Below are 13,969 nucleotides of genomic sequence, written 5' to 3'. Positions count from 1 at the left end.
CTTTGTTTCGTTATTCCTATCGTTACATTTAAACCATAATTGGCATTAGATTAATCACTATCATCCACGTAATTAATTCATAACCGGTAAAAATTTACCAAAACAGTTTGGCGCCCACCGTGGGGCATAATGATCATTTTCTATAGCCAAGCCTCACCAAACCGAACCAGCCGTTACAATGTCTGGAACCAGCCGAGTAATCCTTCCAAGAGACGTGAGTATGTCACCCTATCCTCTGCAGCAGACTTACTCGCATCCGCGGATCTGTCGGTGCATCCTCAAAGATCCACCAGACGATCCCCACAAGATGTCGCCCGAGCCATACCCCGGCCTTCGTAAGCCACCACAGATTCGAAGGCGGCGCAGTGCACCCGGTCGATCCAAATCAGCAGGGAAGGCGGCCCCAAGAGAGAGGAGGCGATAAAGATCCGAAGCCCGACCAGAAAGCTCAGCGCGAAGTTCTCCGCGCAGGATCTCTAGCACTCGATCCGATGCAGGTGATGATTCAAGGGATGGACACTCTGCGTCGGGCCGTTGAGGATCTGAGGAAGGACAACCAGAACCTGATGGCTCAGATCGTTACAACAGTCCAATCCAAACCAGCATCAGCACCAGAGGCTCCAGCCAGAACCAGCAGTGGAGGATTGGGTCGACTAATCCCGTCGGAACTAGTTACTGTGTCGGATCTTGCGGGGGTAACACCAGCCGAACCAATCGAGCCAAGAGGATTGGGATGTCGTCATTCGATAATCCACCCGTCTGCAGCAGACAACAGTAACGCTTTGTTTAGCACCCTTCTCGGATCCGACCTTCCACCCTTTTCGGGTACCCCGCACACCGACACCAGGATGGCAATCAACATGTCCCCCAATGCAGCAATTCCATCCCCCGCAACCGGTTTACCAAAGTGGAGCCTGGATCGGAGGATTACAAGCAGAGACACCAGGATGGCAGCCTGGATCCATAATCGTGCAACACCAAGAACTGGTCACCCAAAGACCAGGCCAACTTTCTCGGAGCACCCTGGCTAGGAGGTACATCTCGCCGGTTCTTTTTCACTGTTTCTAACCCTCTTGCAGAGCGGGTAATTATTTGGAGCAAAGAATACCAGGAGTTGAGGGAACTAATGTATAGGATACCGGGCGTAGTCCGTTTGGAGAAAGCGACCAAAGATAGCTACGTGACTCACCTTTCGTGGATGATATAGCTCTAATCGGTGTTCCTAAAGGATGTGTGCCGCCAGCTATGACGCTCTACGACGGAACCACAGACCCACTTGACCATATCAACCACTACAAGCAGAAAATGATGGTGATAACCGCAACTGGATCTCTAAAGGAAGTTTGTATGTGCAAAGGTTTCGGGTCAACACTGTCAGGAGCAGCCCTGCAGTGGTTCGTTGGTATACCTAACAAAAGCATATCCAGCTTCTCCGACCTAGTCAATGCCTTCAACCAGCAGTTCGCCAGCAGCAGAAAGCCGGAGAAGCAGACCAGTGACCTCTACCGGATAGTACAAGGGTTTGAGGAATCTACCCGCGATTACCTGAACCGATTCAACAAAGAGAAGGTGTCAATTCCGAAGTGTGATATAGCAACCGCTATACAAGCCTTCCGCCGAGGGCTGCACCAGGATTCACAACTATACAAGGAACTAACCATGCATCCATGCACTGCCTTTGAGGAGGTGCAATCGAAGGCGATTGTTGTCATGAGGCTGGAAGAAGACTCTGCACCTGTAAGGGGCACCTATGATTCAGACCCAGTATCCAGGAAGGCTCCAGTAGAGAAGAAGAGCGAAAGATCCAAACCCTACAGCAGGAGCGTGAATAAAGTTTCTGGAAATTCTGAAGGAAAGTCCGAAGCAGACCTGCCTCCGAAAGTAAGTAAGTATGGTTTCACTACCAATCTTGCAGGACTATTCAAAGCCTTGAAGGAGCTGGGACGCAGAGTCAGATGGCCAAAACTTCCAGAAGGAAACCCCAGCAGCAGAGACACAGGCAAAAAGTGTGAGTTCCACGGCAGCAACACTCACAACACCGATGAATGCCACGCCCTCAGAAAGGAAGTCAAATTTCACTATGACCAAGGAAACCTGGATCATCTCCTACCCAGAAAAACAACCAGAGTAAATTCTGCGGATCAGGTTCTGCCCTCCCCTCCTCCTCATTGCTCTAGAACTGTGAATGTCATTACAGGTGGATCGGAGCTGTGTGGGCTGACCTACTCAGCAGCCAAGAGGCACGCAACTAGGACTAAGGGAGACTGAAGAGTCTATTGATCCAAAATACTCAAGAGGGGGGGGGTGAATTGAGGATTTAAAACTTTTGAAAGCTTTTTCGATTATGTATGTATAATTAATTATTTAAAGTTTATTGATTAAACTTTAACTAATTAACTAATTAACGAATTAAAAACAAAACAAATAAACGAAAGAAAGAGAGACACACGGATTTTTGAAGTGGTTCAGTTTCACAAGTCGAAACCTACGTCCACTATTCTCGATTAATAAATTTAGTACCTTTCTCCGGATTACAAATTTACTAACCCAACTCGTACAACTAACTCTAGCTGTAACTCAATGAGTACCGTTAAATACTCGAGTGACTAACTTACGCTAATAAGAAAGCACTAATGATTCTAACAAAGGTTCACGTTAATGAACAAGTTCAGAAATCAACTAAGCACTATTATCTTATAACGATAAATGAAGAACAAGTATGCGAGTTTGTAGAACACGACCTTTCGAAATTTGCAAATCGGTTTTCGCTAAAAACACACGGTTTGCACTTTTAAAATATGAAAACAATTTTATGCTTAAGGTCTCTATTTTAGATGTTGCAAATGACAAAGTATTTATAGGCAAAGAGAAGGAGAGCTACACGGTTTCAAGGAAACCCTAATAGCCGAATAATAGGATATAATTATAAATTATATCTTCTTATTATCTCTTACCTAAAAGCCATAGAAGATAATAAAGAATATTCTAAAAGATAGAATATAATCTTTCTAATATTATCTTTACTATAAATTCTAAGATTATGATAAGATTTCCTAAAACAAGAAAATCTTTTACCATAAACAAATATATAAGTAAGATATACAAGATATGTAAAGATTATTTTATAGAATAAAATCTTTACCTAATCTCTTAGGCAACACGGCATAACACGGCTCATGGGCTCGTGAATCCATGCAAACCCTAATCTTATTATATAATTAGAATTTAGGTTTTAGGAGAGGTCAGATGAAAACCCTAATTGATAGTAAAGTCCAACTCATAAGTTGACCTAAAACCCATCAACTAACGCCAACCATAAAACCGGATTCCTCACTAAACCGGGCTTTATAAAATAAACACTTTCATTAAAACATATAAAATAAACTTTAAGAAATTACAAAACAATTTTCGAACCATTTAAAAGTCGTGTATAAAAACTCGCATTTCAATGTTATAGTAGAAGAGCTATAACATTGAACTCTTTTACTAGTAATGTTATAGCTGCAAAGCTATAACTTTACTAATTAAGAAACTCATACTTGATTACCATTACGAGATAATCACCTATACTACTCTAATCTTCAAGGAGATCTTCGAGTATAGGCTACATCATCATCCAAGCTTGATTTAATCTTCTAGACGAACTCCGTCTTTTCATAATACTTGAATGAATCTTTGAATTGTTTGATCTTTAATAGAGACTTGAACTTCTCATGTAATCGTCACAATCCTCTTGGTTGCTCGTAATAGGTTAATGCTAAAACACTTAACAAACAATTACACGCAACAAGTATATAATATATAAGGCACGTTGACATCATCAAAACATAAACATATAAACCATATGGTCCAACAAATTCCCCCTTTTTGATGATGGCAAGTCTCCTAAAATTATGACTAATGAAAAAGTTCCCCCTTAATATAATACCATTATCTTGATAATAAAGATTAACGCAAGATCAAACAATTATATTCAAAACCAAAGCTTTAAGGACTTTAAGAGACAATTGGTCTTGACAAGGAGCAAGCGTAGGTAGATGCGAAATCATGGTTATTTCTTCCCCCTCTTGACATCATCGAAAAGACGAGAACAGACATAAAACGACTAGAATGATATCAACCGAGGCAAGAAATATATATTAATCAAAGCACATATTATAGTATAAGAACGATTTCAACATAAGCAAGCTCTAAATATAGAGTGTGTAATACAAACCAAGATGAATAGAGATTTTGTAGGAGAGAAGAAAATTAGTCACTCACCTAACTACGACCTACAAAAGCATGCATGCAATCTAACATGATAGATATCTCTAGTAACCGTACATATACACTCCAACCAATCGAGGTCCAAAACACATGCCGAGGACTTACATATGAATGTGAGGTGAGGTAATTGGGTAAGAAGGGGCAAAATAATTTGGATATGTGAAGGTAAAAGCCAAGCTAGCACCGAACACAACCAAAAGTAACCAAATTCCACTTTCCAACCCAACATGATGGATGATACACCATGCCAAGTATGGCACACACTTACTCACATCATCAAGTACTTCTCCTCAAGTAATATGGAATGATAAGAATAGGAGTAATAAGAGATTTTTGTCTTTCCATTTTTTATAGTATCATTTTTCTTTTTTTTTTGTATTTTTCTCCTTTTTTTTTTTTTTTTTTTTTTTTTTTCTTTTTTTTTTTTTTTTTTTTTTTTTTTTTTTTTTTTTTTTTTTTTTTGTGTTTCATTCCTTTTTTTTTTTTTTCTTCTTCCTTCCAATATCCATCACAAAAGCAACAAAGTTAACCACAACAAGACTTCCAAATATACCAACAAGACTAGCTTGACAAGGGTAGGCTATATGGAATGTAGTAGAATAAATAGGTCAAAACAGGACAAATTTGGCTAATGTGAGGTTAATAGGTAAAACGTAAAGGAAGGGTCGCCTCTCCACATGTGTCACCACCACAAACCCGAGTGTATACAGGTAATAAGAGACAAATTTCATGCTTATGCAATTTGATGTTACATGCCATGTAAGGAGTACTACTCACATCCTAAATGAAACCAATCATGAATGTCATTGGTTTATGAATCTCTAAACCTTAGAATGTATATGTGATGAACAAGAGTTATGGTTTGTATACAACACAAAATATAACAGACTAGCAAATGGAATATTCTCATAAGATAATAAAATACTATATAAGAATGTACTTGCAACGGAAAATACGAACACAGTCATATAATCTCATCTTAACTAGTCAGTCATACGGTTAGGAAATAATTATGATAGTTTAGGTGCCACCGATTAAACCAATTTCCAACCGTAAAGTCTCAAAACGTCCTCTAGCTAATGATTTTGTCAAAATGTCTGCCCATTGTTTTTCAGTACTACAAAATTCAAGTTTTATATTCCCCTTCTCAACATGGTCTCTAATAAAATGGTGTCTTATTTCAATGTGTTTGGTACGAGAATGTTGTGCGGGATTTTTAGAGATTATTATCGCACTAGTATTATCACATAAAATAGGAATACATCCTACGTCAACACCATAATCACGTAATTGTTGCTTAAGCCATAAAAGTTGAGTACATACCAGTCCTGCATGAAGAATATATTCGGCTTCAGCAGTTGAGAGAGCAACCGAATTTTGTTTCTTCGAACCCCACGTGATGATACACGGTCCGACAAATGTGGCGACACCCGACGTGCTTTTCCTATCTAGAGAACATCCCGCGTAGTCGGCATCGGAATAACCGATTAGATCAAAACTGCACTCCATTGGATACCATAGGTGTAAGTTGGCCGTTCCAATTAAGTAACGTAAAATTCGTTTTACCGCCGTCATATGCGATTCTTTGAGAGATGATTGATATCTCGCACAAACGCATACGCTAAACATAATATCGGGTCTACTTGCGGTCAAATATAACAGTGACCCAATCATCCCACGGTAAGTAGTCTCATCAACTGATTTACCGTTTTCATCCAATGTCAATTTCTTGTTCTCGACCATTGGAGTAGGCATAGCATGTGAATTTTCCATTCCAAATTTCCGAATCAACTCCTTAATGTATTTCTGTTGATGGATTTTAATGCCTTCATCTGTTTGTTGTATTTGCAGACCTAGGAAGAATTTCAATTCTCCCATCATACTCATCTCGAACTCGGAAGTCATCAATTCAGAAAAGTATTTGCATAGGCTTCGGTTGGTCGATCCAAAGATGATATCATCGACATATATTTGAACAACCAAAAGGTCAGAATCCTCAGTTTTTAGAAAAAGGGTTTTGTCGACGGATCCTCTACTGAATCCACTGTCAAGTAGAAACTTGGATAATCTGTCGTACCAAGCCCTAGGTGCTTGCTTCAATCCATATAAGGCTTTATCTAATTTGAACACATGATCCTCAAATTTGATATTCTTAAAACCAGGGGGTTGTTCAACGAAGACTTCCTCTTGCAAATATCCATTCAAAAATGCCGTCTTGACGTCCATCTGGAAGAGCTTCATTCCTTTGTGTGCGGCGAATGCTATCAGAAGTCTAATAGCTTCAAGACGTGCAACAGGTGCGAAAGTCTCGTCATAATCTATTCCTTCTTGTTGATTATATCCTTGGACCACCAATCTTGCTTTGTTTCTGACAATGACTCCGGCATCATCCAATTTATTCCGGAAGACCCACCGTGTTCCAATAACTGTCCGATCTTTTGGTCTAGGAACTAAATGCCAAACCTTGTTTCTTTCGAACTGTTGTAACTCTTCTTGCATAGCTACAATCCAATCCGATTCAGCAAGAGCTTCATTGATATTCTTTGGTTCGATCATGGATAGGAAAGAGTAGAAAGAGCAGAAATTGTTCAAGGAACGTCTTGTCTGAACACCCTTCTTAATATTCCCAAGAATATTGTCCATGGGGTGTGAATTCTTGTATTTCCACTTCGTTGAAGTGCTTGGTTCACCATCGTTATTTGAGCTTGTCCCGACTTCATTTGGTTCGGAATTAGGGGAAGTTCCCCCTGAATCCAATTCGGGTGTTGTGTTTGAGTCGATTATAACCTCGGACTCTACACCTTGATTTGGATTCAATGTTATAGTAACATCATCTATAACATTGGTTTGGGAGTTCTTATTTTGAGTGGATGTTATAGTATCATCAACTATAACTTTGTCCTTCTCCTTTTTGTCTTTGGAGGAACGATCAAGTTCATCGTTTATTCCCTCAATATCATTATCCTCTAATTCCAAATCCGGGGGATCGTCTCTAGAGAGACGAAAGTCGGGCTCATCCAAATCTTCTTCCTCATCCTGTAATGGCTTATCGAACACGTTGTCCTCATCAAAAATAACGTGTACACTTTCTTCAATACAAAGAGTCCTTTTATTGAAGACCTTATAAGCCTTGCTATGATCTGAGTATCCTATGAAAATCGCCTCATCACTCCTAGGGTCGAACTTACTTAAGCAGTTTTTACCGTTATTATGTACAAAACATTTACTCCCAAAACAACGTAGATGAGAGATATTGGGTTTTCGACCTCTAAGGAGTTCGTAGGGGGTTTTCTTAAGAATAGGTCGGATCATAGCACGATTATGGATGTAGCAAGAAGTACTAATGGCTTCAGCCCAAAAGTTACGAGGTAAACCACTACACAAGAGCATTGTACGTGCCATATCTTCTAAGGTTCTATTCATACGTTCAACGACACCGTTTTGTTGAGGAGTTCTTGGTGCAGAAAAGTTATGCCCTACACCATTAACTCGACAATATTCTATAAAGGTTTGGTTATCAAATTCAGTGCCATGATCCGTACGAATAGACACTAGTTTAGTCTTATATTTGTTTTGAACAAGTTTCATAAGACAATCAAATTCCTCAAAAGTCTCATCTTTTGAGTGAAGAAAGATAGGCCATACATACCTTGAGTAGTCATCTACAAGAACAAAGACGTACCTGGATCCTCCTCTACTCCTTACCTTCATAGGTCCACATAAATCCATGTGTACTAATTCCAAGGCTTGATCTGTGCTTACTACTCTTTTTGGCTTGAACGATGATCGTACTTGTTTACATCTTGCACACGTGTCACACATCTTTTCTTGGTCAAACTTGATCTTAGGTAACCCTTCTACCAAGTCCCATTTCTTGAGTTTGTTCAAGGTTAGAGAGCTAATGTGACCAAAACGCTTATGCCATAAACAAGGATCATCTAATATAACTTTCATGCACGAAAAAGAGTTAGTAGGTACAGCATTTAAATCCACCATGTAAACGTTCCTTTTTCTGTGGCCTTCAAGAATAACATTGCTAGTTCCTTCAATAATAATGCGGCAACTATCAGTATGAAAAACTACTTTGTTACCTTTGTCGCATAGTTGAGATATACTTAGCAAGTTATGCTTTAGACCATCCACAAGATAAACATCACTGATTGCGTGATCCTTAGAAATTCCAATTTTGCCAACGCCAACAACCTTTCCCTTTTTGTTATCCCCGAACGTCACTTTTCCTCCATTGAAGGGCTTGAGTGAAAGAAATAGATTCTTGTCTCCGGTCATGTGTCTTGAACATCCACTGTCAAGATACCATTGGTTGTTTTCTTTCACTACTTCCTCTTCATCGTCATCCTCGTCTGATTCTCCAAGAAAGCAATAGTTTGAATGAGAATTTGTGCTTTCATCGTCACTGTCGGAGATTAGGTCAAGACTGACACTGCTGAGACAAAGGTTTGCTACTTCGTCGTCTTTAGATTCCTCGTCATCTTCTGAGTCAAGGTCTCCCCAACACGAAGCCATCATAACTTGCTTGAATTCTCTCTTTGTCTTTTCACGTTTCGTCTTGTCCTTTATTTTCTCCCATGTTGGACAATCTTTGATCATATGACCAGATTCTCCACACTTAAAGCAACTTCTATTTGCAAAGGACGACTTTGAGTCATTAACCTTCTTGTTGAATGACTTGCTGTTGTTGTTGTAGGATGATTTTGTTTGTTTATTTCGAAATATTTTATTTTTGAAACGTCGTGCAAACAAAACGGTTTCATCCTCTAATTCAGAGTCAACCTCCTCACTATTTAAGGCCATACTATTATTACGACTTGGTTCAGCGTCATCTTTGTTAAGAGTAATTTCATGGGCCATGAGAGCACCAATGAGTTCTTGATAAGACAGGGTTTCAAGATCTCGTGATTCCTCCATTGCGGTGACTTTAGCACGCCACTTTTTAGTAAGGCTCCTAAGAACCTTTCTAGCAATGTCCTCGATCATGAGAATTTCCTACCTAGGTTTTTAGTTCGTTTATGATGCTTGAAAACCTTGCGGACATACTATCTAAGGACTCATTAGGCTCCATGATGAATAGCTCATATTTTTGCATAAGCAAATCAATTCGGTGCTTCCTAACAATGGAAGTACCTTCATAAGCTAATTCGAGCCCGTCCCATATCTCCTTGGCCGTGGAACATGAAGAGAACCGATCAAACTCAGTGGAAGTCATTCCGTTTTGCAGAAGACTTATTGCTTTGGAGTTTTTCTCGGCTTTCTTGTAGTCGGACTCGACATAGTCCTCTTCTTTCTTTTCATAGGTAGTGCCTTCCTCGGATGCCACAAGAATTTTGTGTGGTCCGTTTTGAATAATCCTCCAGCACTCCCAATCGTGTCCTTTCACATAGTGAGTCATCATGTTTTTCCACAATCCATAATTCTTCCCATCAAAGACGGGACATTTGAGATATTTGGAATCCATTTATCACGTGATAGGCGTGAATATAAAACAATAAGATAAATGAAAAACAAGATAGATCAGCCTCTTTGCGGTTAGGCAATCAAGAGCACGAGGCTCTGATACCAATTGAAGAGTCTATTGATCCAAAATACTCAAGAGGGGGGTGAATTGAGGATTTAAAACTTTTGAAAGCTTTTTCGATTATGTATGTATAATTAATTATTTAAAGTTTATTGATTAAACTTTAACTAATTAACTAATTAACGAATTAAAAACAAAACAAATAAACGAAAGAAAGAGAGACACACGGATTTTTGAAGTGGTTCAGTTTCACAAGTCGAAACCTACGTCCACTATTCTCGATTAATAAATTTAGTACCTTTCTCCGGATTACAAATTTACTAACCCAACTCGTACAACTAACTCTAGCTGTAACTCAATGAGTACCGTTAAATACTCGAGTGACTAACTTACGCTAATAAGAAAGCACTAATGATTCTAACAAAGGTTCACGTTAATGAACAAGTTCAGAAATCAACTAAGCACTATTATCTTATAACGATAAATGAAGAACAAGTATGCGAGTTTGTAGAACACGACCTTTCGAAATTTGCAAATCGGTTTTCGCTAAAAACACACGGTTTGCACTTTTAAAATATGAAAACAATTTTATGCTTAAGGTCTCTATTTTAGATGTTGCAAATGACAAAGTATTTATAGGCAAAGAGAAGGAGAGCTACACGGTTTCAAGGAAACCCTAATAGCCGAATAATAGGATATAATTATAAATTATATCTTCTTATTATCTCTTACCTAAAAGCCATAGAAGATAATAAAGAATATTCTAAAAGATAGAATATAATCTTTCTAATATTATCTTTACTATAAATTCTAAGATTATGATAAGATTTCCTAAAACAAGAAAATCTTTTACCATAAACAAATATATAAGTAAGATATACAAGATATGTAAAGATTATTTTATAGAATAAAATCTTTACCTAATCTCTTAGGCAACACGGCATAACACGGCTCATGGGCTCGTGAATCCATGCAAACCCTAATCTTATTATATAATTAGAATTTAGGTTTTAGGAGAGGTCAGATGAAAACCCTAATTGATAGTAAAGTCCAACTCATAAGTTTACCTAAAACCCATCAACTAACGCCAACCATAAAACCGGATTCCTCACTAAACCGGGCTTTATAAAATAAACACTTTCATTAAAACATATAAAATAAACTTTAAGAAATTACAAAACAATTTTCGAACCATTTAAAAGTCGTGTATAAAAACTCGCATTTCAATGTTATAGTAGAAGAGCTATAACATTGAACTCTTTTACTAGTAATGTTATAGCTGCAAAGCTATAACTTTACTAATTAAGAAACTCATACTTGATTACCATTACGAGATAATCACCTATACTACTCTAATCTTCAAGGAGATCTTCGAGTATAGGCTACATCATCATCCAAGCTTGATTTAATCTTCTAGACGAACTCCGTCTTTTCATAATACTTGAATGAATCTTTGAATTGTTTGATCTTTAATAGAGACTTGAACTTCTCATGTAATCGTCACAATCCTCTTGGTTGCTCGTAATAGGTTAATGCTAAAACACTTAACAAACAATTACACGCAACAAGTATATAATATATAAGGCACGTTGACATCATCAAAACATAAACATATAAACCATATGGTCCAACAGAGACAGACCAGAGAGCTCCTGCAGGGTTAACCACCAGAATCTGCTGTCAGTCACCTTCGACGAAACAGACGCGGGATCTGCTCCTGAACAGCACCACGATGCCTTAATCATCACGCTCCCCATAGGAAATTGCAAGGTGAAAAAAATCCTGGTGGATACCGGAAGCTCCGTTAACTTGATCATGATGGAAACACTCAAAGGAACGGGATTCACCGAGAAAGATCTGGCAAAGAAGGCAATTCCCTTAGTTGGTTTCAGTGGCGAAACAAAGCACTCCCTAGGAGAAATCATCATCCCAACCTACGCCGGAGGTGTAAACAAACAGGTAAGGTATTTGGTTATTGATGGGCCCTCTACTTACAATGTAATCCTTGGCAGGCACTGGATCCAAGACATGAAAGCAATTCCCTCAACATACCACCAATGCCTGAAGTTTCCAACACCTTGGGGGGTGCAAGAAATACGTGGGGATCAGGAAGAAGCTAAGGATTGCTACAAGGTGGCTCTAAAGCCGACAACAGCTTCACCCGCATAGCAATTACAGAGCCAGCGCATCCAGGATGAGTACATTGAGCCTCGGCAGGCAGAACTAGACGAAGTCATCCTGGACTCGCTGCACCCAGAACGAACTATTCTCATTGGATCTGAGTGTAGAGGTAAGATTCGTGAAGAACTCGTTCGGTTGTTGAGAGCTAAAATAGATTGCTTTGCTTGGTCACATGATGATATGGTAGGGATAGATCCAAGTGTGATAACTCACAAGCTAAGTGTGGATCCAAGCCATAAACCTGTGCAGCAGAAAAGAAGAAAATTTGCTTCTGAAAGAAACCGGGTCATAAATCAAGAAGTAGATAACCTGCTTGCTGCAGGAAAGATTCGTGAAGTAAAATACCCGGAGTGGTTGTCTAATGTGGTAGTGGTCCCAAAAAAGAATGGCAAGTGGAGGGTCTGCGTCGATTTCACGGATTTAAACAAAGCTTGCCCAAAGGATCCATTCCCTCTACCACACATAGACGCCATGGTGGATGCAACTGCAGGCCACGAGATGTTGACATTTCTGGATGCCTGGAGCGGATATAACCAGATAAAAATGCACCCCAGTGACCAGGAAAAGACAGCATTCAGATCCGAGAGAGGTATTTATTGTTATAATGTCATGCCTTTTGGACTGAAAAATGCAGGATCTACCTATCAGAGGCTGGTAAACATGATGTTTAAAGAGCAAATAGGCCAAACTATGGAAGTATACATAGACGATATGGTCGTTAAATCGAAGCAGGCTTCACAGCACCATCAGCACCTGGCAGAAACTTTCAATACCCTCAGGAAATACCAAATGAAGTTGAATCCCACAAAGTGTACCTTTGGAGTATCCAGTGGGAAGTTTCTGGGGTATATGGTGACCCAGAGGGGGATAGAGGCCAGCACCGAGCAAATAAGAGCAATTCTGCAGCTGGAATTGCCGCAGAAACCAAAAGACGTCCAAATACCGATCGGAAGAGTGGCGCCTTAAACAGATTCATATCCAGATCCTCGGACAGATGCAGGCTATTCTACGATATACTCAGAAAAAGCCAAAGATTTGAATGGACGGACGACCACGAGAAAGCATTTCAGGAGCTGAAACGTTATCTCAGCACCCCACCTCTCCTGTCGAAACCAGAGCCAGGAGAACCACTTTTCCTGTATCTATCAGTCACAGAAGCAGCAGTCAGTGCAGTGCTAGTACGAGAGCAGAAAGGATCACAAAGATCCAAAGATACTACATCGTAAGTCTCGCTCCGGCAGAGACCAGGTACACATCGCTAGAAAAACTTGTCCTTGCACTAGTTACTGCATCCTATAAATTGCGTCCCTACTTCGAGTCTCATGCTATTTCTGTGATAACTAATTACCCTCTTAAAACTATCATGAGAAAACCAGAATTGTCAGGAAGAATGGCTAAATGGTCCGTGCATTTGAGCGGGTACGATTTGAAGTTTGAACCCCGTACGGCCATAAAGTCTCGTGCCGCGGACTTTGTGTCCGACTTGCATCAAAGACTCCGGACCCGGGCCGAAGGACATCCTGAATCTGGAAGAAGACAAAGGAGAGCAAGTATGGGAGCTACATGTGGACGGAGCCTCCAACGCCAAAGGAGCAGGAGTAGGGCTGGTCCTCAAATCACCCCAGGGAGACCTCATAGTCCAAGCCGTACGATGTGAATTCAAAGCCACAAACAACGAAGCAGAATATGAGGCACTAATCCTGGGTCTAAAGCTGGCTCTGGATCTGAAAATCAAACACCTTCAGGTCTGCAGTGATTCTAAGCTTATAGTTAACCATGTTAATGACTGCTATGAGGCCAGGGATCCCAGGATGATGGCATATCTAGATGTAGCAAAGGAGGTGAAAATCAAATTTGTCACATTCAATATCAAGCAAATCCCCAGGGAGCAGAATGCAGAAGCAGACGCACTAGCCACCCTGGGGGCAACCTTCAAGGCAGGAACTATCTCCACGATACCAATTGTCCACGTGCTAGAGCCAGCAA

At 39.8% G+C, this 13,969-nt stretch overlaps 1 protein-coding gene across 1 annotated transcript; it reads left to right on the top strand.

The window, feature by feature from the left end:
• The first annotated feature begins 1,308 nt into the window (after window positions 1-1,308).
• On the top strand, window positions 1,309-2,268 carry LOC141646513 (uncharacterized). Its single transcript, XM_074454386.1, has one exon. The coding sequence runs from the start codon at window positions 1,309-1,311 to the stop codon at window positions 2,266-2,268; it is 960 nt and encodes a 319-aa protein (XP_074310487.1).
• The last annotated feature ends 11,701 nt before the right edge of the window (window positions 2,269-13,969 follow it).

This window comes from Silene latifolia, chromosome 1 (assembly GCF_048544455.1).
Source record: "Silene latifolia isolate original U9 population chromosome 1, ASM4854445v1, whole genome shotgun sequence".
In the NCBI taxonomy this organism is placed as follows: Eukaryota; Viridiplantae; Streptophyta; class Magnoliopsida; order Caryophyllales; family Caryophyllaceae; genus Silene; species Silene latifolia.
Note: the sequence above shows the minus strand (reverse complement) of the source record. Positions and strands in the feature narration are given on the sequence as shown.